The 19,056-nt window shown below is 60.1% G+C and overlaps 1 protein-coding gene and 1 pseudogene across 1 annotated transcript in view; both read right to left on the reverse strand.

The window, feature by feature from the left end:
- LOC144226728 (rhophilin-1-like) overlaps window positions 1-8,910 on the reverse strand; it is a 9,609-nt gene extending 699 nt beyond the window's left edge. Inside the window, exons 1-13 of the mRNA XM_077758250.1 lie at window positions 8,830-8,910; window positions 5,997-6,112; window positions 4,804-4,932; window positions 4,472-4,547; window positions 3,729-3,806; window positions 3,092-3,216; window positions 2,814-2,980; window positions 2,455-2,648; window positions 2,000-2,156; window positions 1,809-1,919; window positions 827-903; window positions 452-598; window positions 179-340 (exon numbers count right to left, since the gene is read on the reverse strand). Of these exons, the coding sequence (XP_077614376.1) occupies window positions 179-340; window positions 452-598; window positions 827-903; window positions 1,809-1,919; window positions 2,000-2,156; window positions 2,455-2,648; window positions 2,814-2,980; window positions 3,092-3,216; window positions 3,729-3,806; window positions 4,472-4,547; window positions 4,804-4,932; window positions 5,997-6,112; window positions 8,830-8,910 (1,620 nt within the window). The remainder of the gene's footprint in view (window positions 1-178; window positions 341-451; window positions 599-826; window positions 904-1,808; window positions 1,920-1,999; window positions 2,157-2,454; window positions 2,649-2,813; window positions 2,981-3,091; window positions 3,217-3,728; window positions 3,807-4,471; window positions 4,548-4,803; window positions 4,933-5,996; window positions 6,113-8,829) is intronic.
- Window positions 1,184-1,790, reverse strand: LOC144226729 (rhophilin-1 pseudogene; annotated as a pseudogene).
- Window positions 8,911-19,056: the final 10,146 nt, after the last annotated feature.

Raw genomic sequence — 19,056 nt, forward strand, 5'->3', positions numbered from 1 at the left:
CAGGGGCGGGCTGGGGGGGGCTGTGACACAGCTCCTGCAGCGGCGCCCCTGCCTGAGGTCCCCAGGAGTGTGGGCACGCAGAGGCCCGCTGAGGGGAGGGCTGCCGGCCAGGAGGCCACGCCAGTGAGGGCCGGCCACGCGCAGGCTCCCTCTCCCCTGCCCTGCGAGCGCCGCTCACCGTGCTGGGTGGCCCCGCCCTGGGCAGCAGCGTCACCGCCTGCAGGCTCACACCCTCGGCACCCGCGCCTCTTAGCTGTGCCACCACCTCCGCGTGCTTCCACCACTTGCACGGCCGCCCGTTCAGGGACACGATGTAGTCACCCTCCCGCAGGCCAGCTGCCTGTGGGGACACGGGGGTGGTCCTGAGTCCCCCATGGGCACCCGCCACCCCTGGCCACAGTCCCATCTGCCCCCTTCAACGCAGGGAACCGGCCCTGGGCAGGGGCCTTACCTCAGCCGGGCCCCCGGGAATGACAGCAGCAATGAGGACAGGGGCATCTCCCCGAAGCGTGAGGCCAAAGCCAGCCTCTCCCCGGGTCACACGGACAGGCCCCACCAGCCGCCAGCAGTTCTTGGCTGAAAACACAGACAGGGGCCCCTGGGGGTGGGGTGAAGGGGTGTCAGAGGCTCATCCGGGGCACCACAGCACCCCTCACCCCAATCTCTATATCTTGGGTCAAACACTCGTGTGGCAGAGGGGCAGGATGGGGCGGGGCCACCACCACGGACTGATGTGTCCAGGGTCCTCCCCCAGGGTCCTCCCCCAGGGCAGGGCTGGGCCGCCTGTGCTGAGGCGGGGCGGGGGGCCCCGGGCAGGGGTGCTCACCAGCCGGTGGAAGATATCTGTCACCTTCACCCTGGAAAAGCTGGGTGCCCTCACCTCTGGCTTCTGCTGTGTTTTCGCTGAAATGACAAAGGTGAAGGGAAAACAGAACTCGGCCTGTGGCTCAGGGACCCTAGGCCCCTGCCTGGGAGGGAGCCCGAGGTGCCGCCTGCTCTACGCACACCCGGGGACCTGGCTGCTCCCCCTGCCCCAAGGGGCTCCTGGGCACCTGCTCCTGTAAAGCAGGAGACGGGGCGGGGCGGTCTGTGGGTCTGTCTCCCAGGCCACTGCTTGCGGCCTCCCTCTGCCTGGAGTGCGCGNAAGGCCAGCTGCCCTGGTGGGCGCTGGAGGTGAAGTGGCTTCAACAGCAGCCACAGGGCCTCGGCCGCTGACGCCCGCGGGCTGCACACACGCGGCCCGAGGGGTGGGGCTGCTCACGCGGGACGCCAGGCGCCTCCGTGGCCTCCAGGAAGTCGTCCTCCCGCTCGAGCTCTGAGTACCGGGCCAGCGAGCGGCGCAGGGCCCGGGCCAGCACGGCCTGCAGCAGGTCCACGCTCCGCAGGGCACGGCCCACGGCGTGCAGCCGCAGGGCCTCCTCCTGGCCCAGGATGGCGCGCTTCAGGTGGGCCTTGCCTGCGCGGGACAGAGTCGGCACACGCCCCGTGCGGCCCCCCCGCTCAGGCTGGGGCTCTCCCACCCCCAGATGCAGCACGAGGAGGGCAGCTGAGGGCTTCGGGCCCATCGGCCACTCCTGGAGGAGCTGCCGGGTGTGGAGGGCCAGGCCGGGGAAGAGCTGCCACCCACGAGGGCCCCCACCTGCCCAAGCTACCCGCCTCGCTCCGGCCCTGCCTGGACTCAACCGCCAAGGGACATTCAGGAGGCAAGTCGCCAGACACCAGCCGTGCCCGGGAGAGGTGACTCGTGATGGAGGGGTCGCTCGTCCCCCTCGGCAGGCCCCAGCCCCCTCCGCGCCAGGCCGCCTCACCCAGCATCCTGCGCCCCTCCTGCTCCTGAGGTGGTGCAGCGCCCGGGGGCCCAGATGTGGGCGGGAGCCCGAGGATGGCCTGTGGGGGCGCTGGGCAGTCCGCCTCGGCCGCTGTTGGGGATCAGAAAGGGCTGTGAGCCCCTCCACGCCAGGGCCCCTGCCGGCACACGCGTGAGGGGCAGGGCACTCACGGGAGCTGTCGCAGAGCGCCGCGGCTGCGTGGTAGTGGGCCAGCGCGCGGAAGAACTCAGCCTTGACACGCACCAGGGCGGTCCAGGCGAAGGGCACGTAGTCGCGGACGGGTGGCTGGGCCATGCTCTGGTGTGCCAGCCTGTACTCAGCTGCCACCTGCCGGAGAATGGGCTGGGGTGCTGGGGCCTCCCCGCCCAGTGGCCCGGCCTCTGACTGCCCCGGCCCGAGTCCCAGTGGCCCTGCCCTGCACCCTGAGCTGAGCCAAGCTCAGGACCCTGGGCCCCAGTGGCAAGAACCCAGGACCCCGGCAGCCCGACCAACTCCAAAGACCAGAACAACGGCTGGCTTTGGGAACAAACGGGAGACACGGCCCCTGTACCCTACCCCGACCCCTGATCAGGCCCTCCTGCTCATCTGGCCACGGCCAGGTCTCTTGAGGGCTCCCTGTCCTCACCTGGGCAGCCTCCTGAGCCAGGCGCAGCTGGGCCAGGCAACCCTGGGGGGCTTCAGGGGACGGCAGCAAGAGGCCCTCAAAGATGCACTCCTGGGCCTGGGCAGTCATGAGTCGTTCCAGCATGGAGAGCGAGGCCGGGCTCATGTCGGGGCTGGGTGCTCGGGAAAAGTTCTCCCTCAGGAGGCTGAAGGCGCCTGCGGAGGGGCGCTCACAGCACGAGCACAGGGCTGCCTGCCCGCCCCCCTCCACGGGCCCGTGTATCTGCTCTGCCCCGCACACTGGGGCGCATTCCCACCCCCCGCCCCACCCCCCACTTCCGAAAATTCCAGCTAGGGGGCTGGGGGCTGGGTTGCCCTCACCAGCAGCCCTCTGAAAAGCCTCAATGGCGAGCCTGGTGCCCTCGGGGCAGGAGCGGTCCTGGCAAGCCCCGATCTGGGTGTAGAGGGCCCCGATGTTGAAAAGCACACTGCCCTTCTCGAAGGCCAGGGCCCGCTGCTGGGCCGGGACCCCCGTGAGCGAGTCATACCTGCGGGTGGATGAGGCTGGATGGAGTTCCCACAGCAAGCAGCCAGGAGTCACAGAAAGGGCTTTGGGGAGCAGTCAGTGGACACCAGTGACCGCCTCCCCCACCACCTACCACTGGAAGAGCAGCCCCAGGCTCCTGGTCGGGGTGACGAAGCGTGCGTCCAGGAAGCAGAGCTGGTTGTAGTAGGCCATGAGCAGCTCCAGGCCCGCCTCGCCACGGCTGGGGGTCCGAATGGCCTGCGGGGCAGGGACCAGCTGGGCCTCGGTACCCCAGATCCATCCCACAGCACACACAGCACCCCAGGAACCCCCTGGATGCCCCAGCCCGATGGGAGCACCCCAGGGTCTAGAGGTGGACAAGGTCCCGAAGCGGCACATCTGCCCTGTCTGGCTCTCTTGTGGACCATGCTGTCCCCAGGACACTGGACACAGGGGATAGGCCCAGGCACGGAGGGTCCCTGGGGAAGGGAAGGCACAGGGCAGCCACTCTCAGGGGCCACTGCCTGTGATGAGGAAAGAACTTCCCTGCTGTGCGCAGAACACGTGTGCACCCTGGCTGTTTGTGCTAATGCACACTCGGGGTGTGCCAGTCTCCCCACTGTCCCCAGGGCTGCCCCCCGCGGGGACTCCTGCATGGAGGCTGTCTACACTGAGCTCCTTTCCTCTGTCCCTCACTGAGTCTTGTTTTCCCTTGTGACCGGGGGTGGCTGGTCTCCGGGACAGGGAGGGGGCGGGAGGAGCCCTCTCACCTGCCGCAGGTCCTCCAGCTCCCTGATTTCCGCCTCGTACGAGGCACTGTCCTCTCCAAAGTGCCCAGAGATCAGCTCCTGCTTGGGGGAGGGGCAGGGGCTGGCCTTCCCTGCTCACCCGGCCCAACGTGGAGACGGGTGGCGGAGGCCCCGGGGCCCCTGGAGGAAGGCTGAGGACTGGTGTGTATGGGGTGGCGGGTCCCCTCCTCTGGCCTTGCGGTCCCCCCCACCCCCTGCAGCTACAGGCTCAGGGACTCGGTGCTGCTTCTGCTCAGAGCTCTTCCTGTGAAGCAGGCGCTCTCCTGCCGCTTGACAGGCAAGGGCCCTGAGGCCAGGAGCTGGGCCCCTCGCCGTGCTGCCTGCTGGGCAGCGAGATCACCAACCCCGAGGACCCCTGAACCGGCAGGTTTTCACAGCGGAGGCTCTGACTAGAGAGGGCAGCCCCCAGCCAGTGCTGACTCACAGAGTGAGTGGGGGGACCCTGGGGCCAATCATGGCCTGTCAGCAAGATCGATCCCACAGTGGGCTCTTCTCCATCGACCACGCAGCCAGAACCTCCCACGGCCTGGGCAGGCCCGGCAGCCGCCGCCAGACCCCCTCCCTCTGGGCCTGTTTCCACATCTGTTCCAGGCAATGGCTGGACCAGGAAGCCTTGGCGATCCCTTCAGACCCCAGGGCAGGGTGTGGCCCTCAGGGCAGGGCCGTGTCCCATCAGACCCCAGGGCTCACAGGTCAGCACTTACCCTCAGGGGTGTGGACCAGTCCAGCTCCTTGGTCTCCTTCAGCCCCAGGGGGATCATAGGGACAGTGACCCCTTCGCTGGAACCAGAACCGTTGAGCCCAGACTCTACGGCTGTCCCCTGCTGTCCCCAGTGGCCGCCCCTACCTCTCCAGGCACACGTAACCCCCTTCCTGATTCTGAAACGTGGCTTGCACACACGCTGCACAGCACGCAGATGCTGCCCTGGATGGTGTCTTGCACGTGTGCACCACACCCTCCTGCGCACACCCCTCTGGGCACTCCGCCTCTTCGCTGCCGACACGCACACACCTGCCCGCTCACACGCACACGCACCCCTCGGGCCGGTCGGCCTCCGCACTGCCGTTGAGCTCCTCCAGCTCCTCCTTGAGCAGCTGCAGGCTGGAGTTGACGTAGCTCAGCTCTAGGGCCACTGTCTCCCTGACCCAGGCGTTGCTGGTGGCTCTGGGGGAGGCCAGACTGAGCTGAAGCCCTGCTCTGCAGGTGGACCGCGTGCCCTTGGGCCTTGCGCAGCCCCTGCGCAGCCTGGGCTCCGGAGCCCCCTCCCATAGTGCTGTGCTCACAGGCCCAGCCCCCTTGGGTGGGGCACCGTGACCCCCCATCATTCGTGCAGGGTCCTGTCCGCGCATATACATGGTGATCCTGCCCCACGGCACAGGCTCTTGCCTCCCACCACCTCGCTCCTTGGACACAGACTCCAGCAAGCCTTCTTCCACAGGGACATGAAACCAACTTTCCCGGAAGGGCGGGAGTCAGCCCCTCTCTCTGCGCCTCCACGTGCACACTGGACAGATGGGGCCGTGGGTCCCCAGGGAGGCCAAGCTGAGAGCAGGGATGAGTTGGACAGGGTTGCAGGTCGGCTAAGGAAATGGAGGGGCCTCTTGGGGCCAGCAGAGCTGCATCCTGGAGCCCATCGGCCAGCTCCGTGCACACTGGCTGGGGCTCTGACGGGTCGGACCATCCTCCTGGGCCACCAGCCGTGCATGAGACGTGAGTGAGGGTCTGAGCGGATGTACAGCTCACTGTTCTAAGGAAGAGGCACCTCTTCAGCCTGGAGGACGCTTTCCCAGGTCCTCAGTCTTGGGACACCTGTCACAGTTCAGCCTAAATGGTGCCTCTACTGAGAAAGCCCTTCTGGTCACCACATAAATCAGAGGCTCCCGCACTGCACACCAGCCCCCTCCAGTACCACATGGAACTTGGCTGGCCCTGCGCTGACCCCTGCCAGGAAGGTCCACCAAGGTAGGGGCCCAGGTTGTCTGGGAGGGTTCCACTTGAGCAGCATGGCTGCCCCAGACCCTGGGGGGAGGCCCAGCCCCTCCTCCTGGGAGCCTGCAATAGCCATAGTCACCGGCTCACACGTCTCTCTCCCGAACCAGGCCACAGGATCAGGCACCTGCCTGGGTCATTGCCTTGCCCCCGTCATCCCCCACGGGCTGGGTTCCAGGGGGCCTCAGGGGACAGCAGCACCACTGTCCTAAGGGGTGGGGGTGGCGGCCGGCACTCACCTGTACAGGTTCTCTGCGCCCGTCCGCATCCGCAACTCCTTGTTGATCTGCTGGTGGACCTGGGCCCTGCGGCTCTGCAGGCGGCCACGCGGTGTCTGTGCCAGCGGGTCACAGCCCTGTGGAGAGGCTGCAGGTCACAGGGGCCAGGCTGTGCCTCTGTCAACAGCTCACGAATGCCAGAGGGCTCTCGCTGGTGGGAAAGGGGGCGGTCAGCACAGGTGGGGCTGGGCAGGCCTAGTTGAGGTGGGATCCCAGATCCCAGAAAGGAGGGGGGTGGAGGCAGTCAGGGCAGGAAGCACACAGCGGGCAGGAGAAGGGCTGGGACTGGGGCCCCAAGAAGCAGCTGGGCCTATTCTGTGGAGCCAGCACCAGTGTGACGGGGCTCTGGGAGCCTCTGGCGGGAGATGGCCAATTGCTCAGCACATATCCTTCTGTGCTTTTGAACTTCATTCCATCACCCCCAGAATCCACTCTACCCACGTTTCTAGCATGAGTTCTAGCATGGCCAGGGTGGGGGCATGATCCAGCCTGGCTCCTGCGAAGGTGCTGATGGAAAGGGGCCTGCTGGAGGCTGGCTTTCCAGCCTACTTTGCTCCCTGTGGCGCTCGGCCCATGCTGACCCTGGGATACGTGTCTTGATGTGTGACACGGAGGTATCACCCCAGCTGGCTGTTTACATGTGGGGTCCCTTTGGGCAAATGCTCAAACCACAGACCCAGGGTCCCTCAGCTCACAGGCAGCAGGCCAGCCTCCCGACTGCCCACTGGCCCTTTAGCCACGGTTCCTCATTACACGGGACAATCCGGCCACCTGCAACTTGGGGCCCCAGGCAGGAGAGCCATGAGCCACGGAAGGCAGAGATGGGGGGTTCCCAGCCACAGTGAGGCTGCAGCCGGGTGACCGGAGGCTCCGGGCAGGGAAGGCAAGGGGCTTCCACGGCAGCCAGGAAGTGGGGCTGGAGCAGCCTTCAGGGCTGCAGTGGGACCTCATGGCCATGGCCATCATGCCTCCTCCTAGCCATTTAGGGGCCTTCATCTGCGACAGTCACCAGCCCTGGAGTCAGAAGAACTTCCCAGAATGTACCTTCCCTGGGCAATGTCCCCACAGATGGTCACATGGCCTGACAGAGTGGCGGTGGGGACAGTGTCTTCAGGATGCTGCCCTGACGGCAGGGACAGAGCTTTATTCAGGCAGTGCTGAGGTCAGGCCCCTTGCAGTGTCCACTGTCTTCCACACATTTGAGGAAACGTGGCCTATTTTGTTTGATATGCGCCCTCCTGCTGGCAGGCAGGGACAGTTACAGACCTTTTGGGGGCTACATCTTGTGCCAGTCCCTCGAGGGCACCCTTAAGGAGGCCTCACACCCTCCCAAGTGGAAGGCTCCTGGTGCACAACCACCTCAGATTATGGCTCACCGCCCCCACCGACTCCAGAGTGGTCAAGAGAGATGAGAGATCAATCAGGAAGGATCTCCTAAAGGCAGAGGCGTTCTCCCGGGAGGCCACCTGGTGATCCTTGGGTAACTAGGGAGAGGGGGCTTGTCCAGTGAACAACGAGAGAAAGGACACTAGAAGTGGACTGCCCCCTGCTCTGGGCCCTTGGGCAGGACCCTCATCTGTACATCTCAGGGGGGCGCCAAGAGAGAAGACAAAGCATGGCCCTTCTCTCTGCACTGCTGTCTGGCTATCTTCCTGCTGGCCTGTGTCTCTTCTGCACGGCACCCCCAAGCCCGCTCTGTGCAGGAGGGAATGAGCCGAGGAGGTGGGCAGTCTCCCCTCCAGAAGTCCTGAGGACCTAGGGAGGGAGGAGCAGGCCACAGCCAAAGCTACATCCCTCCCCTTCTGAAGCAAAGCTCCAGCAGGTTCTAGAGGTTCTGGGCCAGGAGCCATGTCCATCTGCCTGGGGATGGGGGTGGACCGTGAGCTGGCAGAGGCCATCAGCTCAGGAGGGCTGTCTTCATCGACACCACTCGTCTGCTCCCCAGTGTCGAGTGCTCCTGAAGAGATGTGTGGGAAGGGGGGAATGCACCCTCCGAGCCCTGTAGCACCTGTACGGGCCTGGTCTTGACACTGGGACGGACTGTGGGTTATGCCCAGGGAACACCAAGGCTCCAGGCTGCAGACAGCGGCAGCCTGAGTGCCCCCTTCTTCCCAGCACAGACTCCACAGGTGTCCACTTCCCACCCCTTTCCAGAGCTTCCCCACTACTCTTGAGAATGGTCCCTGGCCCAGAGTCAGCGCCCCAGGATTAGGGACCTCAGAGCGGGAGGAGGTGTGTGGGAAGTGAGGAAATGGACAAACTGTCCATCTGTGGAGTCCTCCAGCCATTTCCTGTTCCTGGGAGGCTCCAGCTGCCTGCCGCTGAAAGTTTCGTCAAATACAGAGCTAGGTGCCAGGGCAAGGCTGAGCGGTCCTGGCGAGAGGGAGGGAAAGGCTAGGAAAGGAGGAATGACGGGCACCCAGAACTAGCTCAAGGGCCACGGGCAGTCACAGACCAGAACCCAACACCTGAGCGTCCTCCGGAGCGTGGGAGAAAACGCTGAGCTGGACTTGCGCTCCCACCCTTTGCTGGGCGGCACAGGAGCCCAGCTCAGGCAGGTAACGCGGGCTTGGCCTCTCCACCGAGCCTCAGTTTCCCCAGAGGTAAGCCCAGCTGGCCTCTAGGGGCGAGTGAAGTGGGTTGCTGCCAGAGGTCTTGCAGCGCGCTCAGACCTGAAAAGCCAGCGCTGACTCCGGAGCTCCACACGCCCGCCAGCTGCAGGTGGCGGGCAAAAGCGGGCCGGGGGTCCGAGACCCCTCCTCCCGGCGATCCCCGTCCCTGCGGACGCGCCCACCTTGCGAACGCTGCCGGCAGGTTGTAGCCGCGCGCTCTCCTCGCCGGAGTCCGGGCCGTCCGGCCTCTCCTCGGGGATCATCGCCGCCTGCCGCTCGGGCCTTGCCTGCCTGGAAGCCGAGGCCGGGACAGGTCCCTCCCGGGCGCCGCGCAGTGTCCCGCACCGTTCTCTCCTCGAGGGTGGCGGGCGCGGGCCGAGCGTGCGAAACTTCCCTTTGCCCAATCGGCGGCCGCGACGACTCCAACGAACAGCAGCATCAGCCAACCAGAGAGCGAAGGAGGCGGGCCCCCGACGACCAGGCCCCGCCCGCGCGGCCGAGGAGTCCCGGGGGAATGCGGTCGCCCCTGGCAACCGCCTGGCGAGACGCCGCGCGGCCGGGCGGGGCGCAGACTAGGCATGCGCCGCGGTGTCCGCTCAGCGAGCGGAAAAGTTAGGGAAAAAGGAAAAAAGCAACTCCCAAAAGCGTCCAGCCCGACGTCCCGGGAGCCTGCGTGCTCGGCTCGGAGCCGACTGCGCAGGTTTGCACGGCGCCGGTTCGTCCCGCCCCCAGGGCAACAGTGGCGCTCTGAGGAGCTTGTCCAAACCGTTAAAACGTTGGCAGTGGGGTGTTTAACGGCTTCGCAGGAGCGAGCGCTCCAGCGATGCCCGCCTTCTCGATCGCGGACGCAGGCGCGGCCTGGGAGCCCGGGAGCCGTCGGCGCAGCCCGCCGGCACAACTCCCTGCCGGAACCTGCCTTCGAAACGCCCCCCGGAGCCCGGTCCCCGACCTGCCGCAACGACTTCTAGAACCAGCTCGCCTCCAGGACCAGCCTGGCCCGCAGATCAGGCCTGCTTCCGGAGCCTGCGCTCCCTGCAAGCCTGTCCGAGAGGTGTACCTCCACGGGGGCCCTGCATAACCTCCCAGGGACCCGGGTCGCTGTGGAGCCCACTCCGTTCCCGCGAGGCTCCCCTCACCTAACGACATCCCCTTCGCAGGGGTAGGGACACCCTGCATAAGCAGGAACCACGCCAGTGTCCCAGTGTCCCTCGGGGCCCTCCGAAGTTCCCGCCTTCCCGCCCGGGGCCCCACTGGTCCTCGGCGCTGAGCCGCGGGGCTCCGCCCCCCCCCGCCCCCCCCAGCAGGCCCACGCCAGCCTGCGGTCCGCGAAGCTAAAGCCTGGAAGCTAGGCGCCTTGGAGCCCTGGCCATCTCCTGCAACAACAGCAGCAAAATCAGACGGGCAGTAACTCGAGGGAACATAAAACGCAATCTTGTAATATAACCTGACTCAGCTGTGCGTTCTTTCTCGGAGCCATACTAATGTAAGCGGATGTCCTCCTGGCATCTGGGCCCCGGGGGCAGTTATAACTTGACTCTATTAGGAGACGTGAAGGGGGAGGAAGACAGGCCAAGTGGAGAGGAGAGAGATGTTGATCCTTCATCCTGCCAAGTCCATGAGTTACGCCTAAATCAGGAAACAGCGCTCCAGCAGCAGAATAATGTTGTTCGGAACTGTGGGATTCAGGACCAGATCATCAACTCCCGGAGCCCGGGATGGGGGTCGGGGGGCTGCCGGAGAGGCGACAGGGCACCAGCCGAGGCTGCAGCTCTGGAGCGGTGCTGGCAGAACCACGTGCTTGGTGAAACCACTCCTTCAATAGCAAAGCATTTCCCACAGCTCGTTTTTTAGAGAGTGCGTGCTTACAAAGTGGCAGCTGAGAGCATCCCAAGTAAAACCATTTGGAAGTGAGGAGACGTTTCTAAGTAAGGTCTGAACGGGAAGTTAAAGCACAAGCTGTACATTACCTAGAAAGTAACTGCAAAGTAATTACCATTATATAAAATGTATGGGATTCATACATTTATGATGAAATTCTGCAACCTTAGATGAGTTTATTGCCTATACACAGGTGTGTGTGTATATGTATTTATACAATTATATATATATAAAATTTATGAAATAAATTAACCAAAAGACAGTACAAAGAGGAAATTACTGAAGATTAAAAGTTGACTTCAGTCATACAGCAAAAAAGCGGAGTGTCCGGGAAAAAAACAAAGTTGATAAATCCTTGAGAGGCCCGATCAGCGAGAAAAGAGATTGTATCAACTAGGATCCACTTTTGACTGCATGAGATCGGGACACAGCTGTTTATCGGGGGCTGGTTAGCTGTGTGCAGGAGTGAGGGGTCATTTAGAGCCGCCGTGGAGGCCCGGGGGCAGGGCCACAGGGTCTCCGCCCCCAGGTGCCTGCAGTTTGCTTTCAGCCTCACAGCAGAGACCAGTTACTCCACCTCAGGGCTCGTCTCTGTGTTCCAAGAGGAAAAAAAAGGAAGAAGTGTCAAAGAAGAAAGCAAAGCATCCCCCACTTCCCCTAGAACTTGGTCACAGGGCCACACTGGCTACACGGGAGGCCAGGAGTTCTAGCTGACACACTGCCGATCCAAACACAATCAGGTTCTGTCATTCAGGAAGACAAGAATGAGTTTGGGTGACCACGAGCAGTGGCTGCCTCAGAGGGAAAACACAAATTACCGCACATTAAGAAAGGAAAAAGAACACTAACCAAGCCACAGGGGAGATTTTACAAACTTAGAAGACGTCATGAATGTAAACTGGAAGATTTGAGAAATGGATGCATCAAGACTTAAAGGATCAAAGCTGACCCAAGAAAAGGGAACAAGCAAGAACAGACCAACAGCCATAGACTAGAAGCTGCTAAAAGGGGACGTGGGCTCTAGCGGCCAGCAGCCAGGCGCTCCAGTCTGCAGAGAGCACAGGCCGCCTGTCCACGGGCTGCTGGGGCCCGGCCTCGGCTTGCCAGGCGAAAACGCCAGATCTGATGAAAAGGTGGCACAGAGCACTGTGGATCCTTTTCATCAACAACGTAAGCTGCAGTCTTTGTTGGTGGCCTGACCCCATCCGCGTGCCCCACCTGTCATTACAGAATCTCCTTTGGCTCGTGTGACCATCTCCTTACTGAAGCCACATGCTCCAGGGAAGGACGGCCAGTCTCAGCCCCAGAAGGTGTAGACAACTGGCGTATAAACAAAGGGTGCTGGCAGCACAGTGGGGAGGGAGCACTGTCAGGGGCTGGGGACGCTAAATGTGCTGCAGTGCTGGGCACACCTGCTCACACTCACTGTCCCAAATGCCAGTAGGACATGGTGATCTGCAGAGGTCACCCCAGGCCTTCAACCAGGGACTGACCTGCACCATAGTCTCAGGATGCAGTCTGGCCAGTTGGTCAAGAGGGGAGTCTTCAGGGTACCCCCGGGAGAGCCCACAGGCAGAGGCCACGTCTCTCTGCTTCTGGAAGCCGTCGTTACTGGGGGCAACACCAAGAACTGTGTGGCCATCTTGCGACCGTGGGGGATCCACAGACAGACTGAGGGTGGAAGAGGACTGGCGCCCTGAGGCCCCTCTGGTTTCTGATTTGCTGAAATAGCCAATCTCCTTTCCAACCCAGTCAGTGCAAGTTGGGCTTTCTGATATTTGAAGCCCAAAGTGCCCTAACACAACACAGATACACGTCTTGAATATAAATAACAGATCAGGTCTGGCATGTGCTCATGCAGGACACTCCATGACCACGAGGGCCCCACCAGCCGGGGCGACCTCACCAACAGGGACAGAAGAAACGCTGTGCAGAAATCTCCCGGCGGCCCCTAAAACATCTGAACAATTCAGCCACTATGCTGTAAAAAATTCTAAGTAAAATGAGAACAGAAGGGACTGCTTACATTTGTTAGACAATGTATCAAATGCAGATAATGCACACATTGCATATTGAAATCTTTTTAATTTTTTTTTGATGTTTTATTTATTTCTAGGAGAGAGAGAGAGACAGCGTGAGCAGGGGAGGGTCAGAGAGAGAGGGAGTCACAGACTCTGAAACAGGCTCCAGGCTCTGAGCTGGCAGTCAGCACAGAGCCCGACGCGGGGCTCGAACCCACGAACCGCGAGATCATGACCTAAGCGAAAGTCGGATGCTTAACCGACTAAGCCACCCAGGCGCCCCTGCATATTGAAATCTTAAAACCTTTGACATTTAAATCAGTAACAAGATGTGAATGCCTGCTACTACCACTGTTCTTCCCAGGTGGAGTTCTCAGTTAAGGAAATAATGCAGAAAAACAAAATCTTAGAGAAAGGAGGCACAATAATCTTTATATTCAGAGGATCTGTTTGTACAATTTGAAATACCACGAAAATCAACTAAAAGAACTATTAAAACTAATTACAGAATTTGGTAACGTAGTTTTAAATTTAAGTTCATTTTGAGAGAGAGTAAGTCTCTCAATCCCAAGTGGACTCTGCCCTGTTAGTGCAGAGCCCCATGCAGGGCTCTGTCTCACTAACCTTGAGATTATGACCTGAGCCAAAACCAAGAGTCGATGGCTCTACTGACTGAGCCACCTAGATGCCCCGGTAAGGTTAGCTAACTATATGTTATGGACTGAATTGTGCCCCCCCATTTGTATGTTGAGGCCTGAACCCCAACGTGACAGTGTTTAGAAGAGGGGTTTGGGGGAGGTGATTAGGGTTAGGTGAGGCTGTGAGGGTGGGGCCCTACAGCAGGATTAGTGCCCTTATGAGAAGAGACACAAGAGTTTGCTCACTTTCTCCAGAAGGCAGGCACACAGTGAGAAGGTGGCTGTGTGCAAACCAGGGAGAAGCCCTCACCGGGAACCGAATCAACCAGCACCTTGATCTCAGACCTCCAGCCTCCTTCAGAACTGTGAGAAAATTGTTTCAATCCCCCACGCTGTGGTATTTTGTTATAGCAGCTTGAGCAGATTAAGACACTATATAATAACCAACTTCTTAAAGCACACACACACACACACACACACGGCTAGAAACAGGAATCAGGAATATTTTCAGTTACAAGTGTGACAAGACTATACGATGTCTAGGAACACATTTAATAAGAAAAAGACATGATCTAGGAGATGTATATAATTTTTACTCAGCAACTCAAAACCAGACTTCAATAATGGGTGGACATACTGTGCACCCTGAAAATACATACTACTGTAAAAACGTCCCTCTCCCTAAAGGCGGCTTAGAGATTCAGTGTAAACAAAGTACAAACAACGTTAGAAGAGGGGGATAATTTTAATAATCTCAGGAATGAAGGAACATTTTATATCAAAACAGAAAAGCCAGATACCGTAGAGGAAAAGATTTGAAGATTGTACAATTTAAAATTTAATACTTCTATATAACAAGACATCAGGAAAAAGTCAAAAGACAAGAGATTTTTAAGAAAATGGGCCACATGTGATAAATGGAAGCGAGGGCCCCAAGTAAAAGAGCTCCTAAAATCTGATTCCGAAATAGTCAAAAGTAACCACAGGCAAAGTGAGGAAAGGGTGTATGTCTGTCTGTGTCCAACCAGGTGAGCAGAAGCCACCCCGGGTATTTCAAAAAGAGGAGCTGAATAGAGCCACTGGTCCGAAGCTCTGGGGCAGAGCGGGTGCAGAGGCAGAAGGTGGGGCGCCCCAGAGTCCGCAGGCCGCAGGTTCCAGGCTCCACACCCGGCCGAAGACCCGCCTTCCCCCACCCCGGGTCTCGGGGCAGGCGTCACAGGAGGTGAATAAAGCAAACTGCAGAGTAATGTCTATGTGGCAGAAAAATCCACATTAGTATTTTAAAAGGGAAGACACGGAAGAAAAGTTCAAATACACCTCTTTGTCTGAGTAACTGGCAGAATCAGCAGCAGAGCCCGGCCTCCTCAGGCCCCCGGGCTCGGGGAGATGACCGGCCTTTTCCTTACACACTTCTGTATTACTGGACTTCTCTCAGCAAGAATGTACTACTGTGCTTTTGAAGTTAAAACAACAACAACAACAACAACAAAACCTAGAAGGAAAACGAGAGAATAAGAAATGAGGAAGTGGAGAATTTTGGTGTGAAAAGGCAGACAAATGGGGTTGGTGTGTGTGGGGACGCAGGCCACTGCAGGGGTTTTCCATGGATGGGGACAGACGTGCTGAAGGAGTCTGCCTCGCTCCTGGAAGCAGATGCTTGGCAAGTACGAGCCCAGTGGACTCTGGATGTGAACATGACACTCAGACTCACAGGACGGGAGGAAACTGAGGCTCCTCCTGAGCCTCTGCAAGTCCTAAATGAGGACCAGGCTGTCGAGAAGCCCAGCGGCCATGCGGCAGGAAGTTGAAGGCGGGACCCTCACAGCGTCCAGCACCTTCTGCACACACCAGCCTGTCTCCTGTGAGGGCCTGGCCATGGGAAATGCCGTAAGTGAACTACAAATGCGGTCAGGACGCAGTGGAGAACCATGGTGAAATCAGCTATTCTATAAAACCCTCACCCGGCCTGGACGGGGCCGCTGGAAGAGATGACTGTCTCTTCCCCAGAAGGTGCTGAAAAATTTGGGCTTGGGGTGTTTTTTTTGGTTTTGTTTTTTATTTTGGTTCAATTGTGAATGTCAAACAAATCATGGCACTTACATGACTTTCTTTCCTGTCCCCAAGTCTCAATTAGGTGGCAGTGCTGACGCTGTTTATTTACATTTGCATTTTTTCAGAACGGGAGGCAGAGGAGTCAGGCTTCGGGGGCACGGGATTGGGTCAAGCCAGATAATTTAATTACACGTGTGACGTGTTCACAATTGGGGCGACGAGACTCTGGAGTGTGGGTGCGCACCTGTACTTGGAGAGCCCAAGACATAAATTGAAAAACAAATAACAGTAAAGCACGAAGAGAACATGATATACTGCTGTGCGCGAGCCACTTGTCTGTGACAAATGGAGTAACAGGCTCCGGGGGACCACAGGAAGCCTTAATCAATGGCAGTAATAGCCACCGATGCATCAGCGGTGGGGGGGTCACCGAGGGAGGCTGGCGGAGAATCAACAGAAGGTGAAAAATGAATTGTTTGTAAACACTATCAACAATTTTGTGTTTGTGAGAGAGCCATTCATCATGTGGAAACCACCTTTAGTAAAAGATGCACCTGGCTTCGTGGGGAGACGGTGCCATCAATCCCACCCAAGTCATGGGGCCAGCTCGGGGCTGTCAGAGGCCCCAGAGAACAGACACACATATTTATTCTTATTTGAAGACAGGCTGAGAGGCATTTGGAGGGGGCGGGAAGAGCCACTGAGGACTGGCTTGCAGTGGGCACACTATAAAAAGCCCTTTGGGAAACGAAAGAACTCAAAGTTCCCTTCTTCAGGGTGCCTTGGTGAGAGGGGGCTCTGTGGGCACTGAATGCCCACCACACTCTAGAATCTTCCCAGGCCCCGTCTCTCCTCTCCCCTCTTGGATATAAAGGTGCTGAGTGTGCACACGAGCAGGTAGGGAGAAGTCCTGCTCTGGGCGAGGCAGGTGGCTTGCCTGCTGGCCTCCGGAGAACTGGCACTTCGGGGGATAAGGCCCAAGGAGAGCAGGGGACAAATGATTGTTCCTGTAAACTTGGCAGAGCGGCCTGGTTCCACCGGCACTTTCTGGCCACCGTGGGGAGCTGGGTCCACCCTTAGGACGGCACAAGGCGAGGATTTCCTGCGCTGCCCCGAGCGTCGGTGTCAGGAGCCTGCACTTACTGGTCTGACCACAGGCTGTCAGCTGGAAGCAGCGAGCCCTCACCACGACCCTCTGCAGGGGACCTACGCTGAAGAGCCACCTTGGGCTGTGGGGGGCTCCGGAGGGGCAGGCGCAGGTGGGGGCGGGCTGCCGAGCTGGAGCCTGGGGGTGAGGCTGCAGGGAGAGCCCTGTGCAGGCGTCTGTGCTGTGCAGTCGCTCGAGAGCGGTCCTGGGCAGAGGCCCAGCGAGTCCGCCACAGTGGGCGGGAAGAGGAGGGGCTGCCCAGGGCAGCAGGGGCTGAGCCCGCAGGCACCCAGAAACCTGAGGCCCGAAGAGAGCCAGTGACTGACGCCTCATCTCATGCGGGTTGAGGGAGGAGGCCAGTGGGGACCTTGCCAGGAGACCTCTCAGTGGGGTGTGGACAAAAAGCTGCTCTGAGTGGGATCAAAAGCGAGCTGGAGGAGAGGAGGTGGACGCAGGGATTGAACACATGTCCGGGGGGTTCTACTGCCGCGGGAGCACAGGAATGGCTCATAGGCTCATAGGGTCAGGGAGAGCCATAGGGCCAGCGGGCCTTTCACACAAGTACTAAGAGTCCTCAGCACAGAAGGCAGAGGAAAGGGGGACACAGGCCTGGCGTGGGGGTGGTGCAGGGGCGCCCCATGGACTGTTTCTAGGTGTCGCTGACAGAGGGAGCAAGGTCCCCCACTGACAGTGGGCTTGGCGGGCAGAGGAGCAGCAGGAAGGAAGGTAGGGCTGCAGGGGTGAGGGGACACGGCCCGCCTAACGACGCCCTGATAACCCGTGATATGTAAGAGAAAAAAAACCCTTAATTCCAAACACTGTGATTCATTCGTGACCTAAGCTAGAAAGATACACATTCTAGATGTCTGCTGTCACTGCCCATACCTCACTGTCAGAGAGCGTGGGATATCATTTATAAAATATTTTTGACATCTGCCCAGTCAAGTGACAGCAAGGCTTTTACCCCAAACCTGGGGCCACCTAGACACAGCCACCCTCAGAAATATCTATCATCAGAAAATACGCATCATTTATTTACCAAGCAAAAAAAGGGGGCATTATTCAGTGGAACCAAAGCTTCCTTCTCCCTGAAAACCTGTTTCTATTTTCCACGTATGACTAATTTTTAATCTCAGTGACTGAGCGGTAATGCCATTGTCACTGATGCTGACAATGGGGTTTTTTAAGAAGCATATGATAGATGTTGCCTTCACGGTATCCTTTTTTGGTTATTGTTCCCGTGGCGTTCTGAATAGAATGAGTTCAGCCTCCGTGGGGCCGAGCAAATCCAGGCGCGATCGCAGATTAGATGCCATCTTTATGCAAAGCTTTGGCCGCACACACTCGGCTGGCGGCGTGAGGCCGGCGACGCGACAGGCGGAAGGCGTCCATCCGGCCATCACTCACCGAAGCACGAAAACCGCTATTTCCTTAACGCCCATTTGTTCAGAGGTAGGAAACCGGCATCTTTAATCACTTCAAACAAATGCACCAGAACTTCTAAAACGATCTCACTGTAACGCAAAAGTAACCCGTCCCAGCAGCCTCCGTGTTTTTCAGGCGGTTTCCCCGCCACGAGGGCTTGGGTCCGGAGACACGCACTGCCCTCACTCCTAGTTTCCACCCCCCTCCATCCCGGGGCCGGCCGCCCTCGCTTCGGTCTCCCACGGGACCTCAGCTCCCCGCAGGCCTCCCTGCCCGGTGCGCCCCCACCCCTGCACCCCGCGCGGCCCTTCCCCTGCAGGCACATACAGGTGCGCGCGTGCACGTTCCCAGCGCCGGGGCCGCGGGTCCTCGACCCGGCTGCTCCCCAGAGGCACGCGAGAGCCTTCGCGGGGCCCCTCCGGACGCCCGGGTCCGCGTCCCAGACGAGGGTGCGGGGAGTCAGCGAGCTCTGGGGGTGCCGTCTCCGTCCTCCCCGAGGCCCCCCGCACCGAAGAGCTCGCTCGTCAACACCCCGGGCCCAGCCTCGCCGCGTCGAGTCTCCGGTGCTGCTCCCTTTCCCGTGCTTCCCTGGGCCGCCTCCCAAACCAAGGCCGTGCTCCTGAGGGAACCCAGCCCCCCCCTTGCACGCCAGGCACATGGGCGCCCCCACAAGCGTCACCCCATCACTGGCCCCCGTGGCTGTGGCCTGTGCACACAGCTCCCCGTCGGCCGGGCGGCCTCCCCACACTCGGTCGACCCCGCTGTGTGTTTGGGGTGCTCCCCTGCTCCCACACACTGCAGAACACGCTCACCCGCCAGCTCGCGGCCCGGCACCCAGCACGCCTCGCTCCCGTCACACGCCCACCGCACCACGTGGGTCCTGACAGCGCCTCTCGGAGGTTCTCCACACCATCCCGTTTAGCCTTCGAACGGCAAAAGCACCGCGACGCCCACACTCCCCGGGCACCCGAGGCCGGCCTCTGCAGTGCCGCCCGCCTACGCGCATGCGCCCGCCCGCCTTCCCAGAGGCCCTCGCGGCAGCGCGANCTAGTCTCTTTGGGGGGTGCGAGGACCCTGGAAGAGCCGCTGGGACCTGGCCCGCGGGCACAAGGGCTGTTTGGGGACCCAGAGGAGGCCCGGCCATGGCCTCAGAAAACCGTTCTGTCGCTGACCCCATTCCTCTCGGTGACGCCCGGCATGCGCTCCGCGTCTGTGCTCCCCTCTCGGGCCTCTTCCCTCTTTTCTGTG

The sequence above is a fragment of the Crocuta crocuta genome, unplaced genomic scaffold (genome assembly GCF_008692635.1).
Source record: "Crocuta crocuta isolate KB4526 unplaced genomic scaffold, BGI_CrCroc_1.0 scaffold327, whole genome shotgun sequence".
NCBI lineage: Eukaryota > Metazoa > Chordata > Mammalia > Carnivora > Hyaenidae > Crocuta > Crocuta crocuta.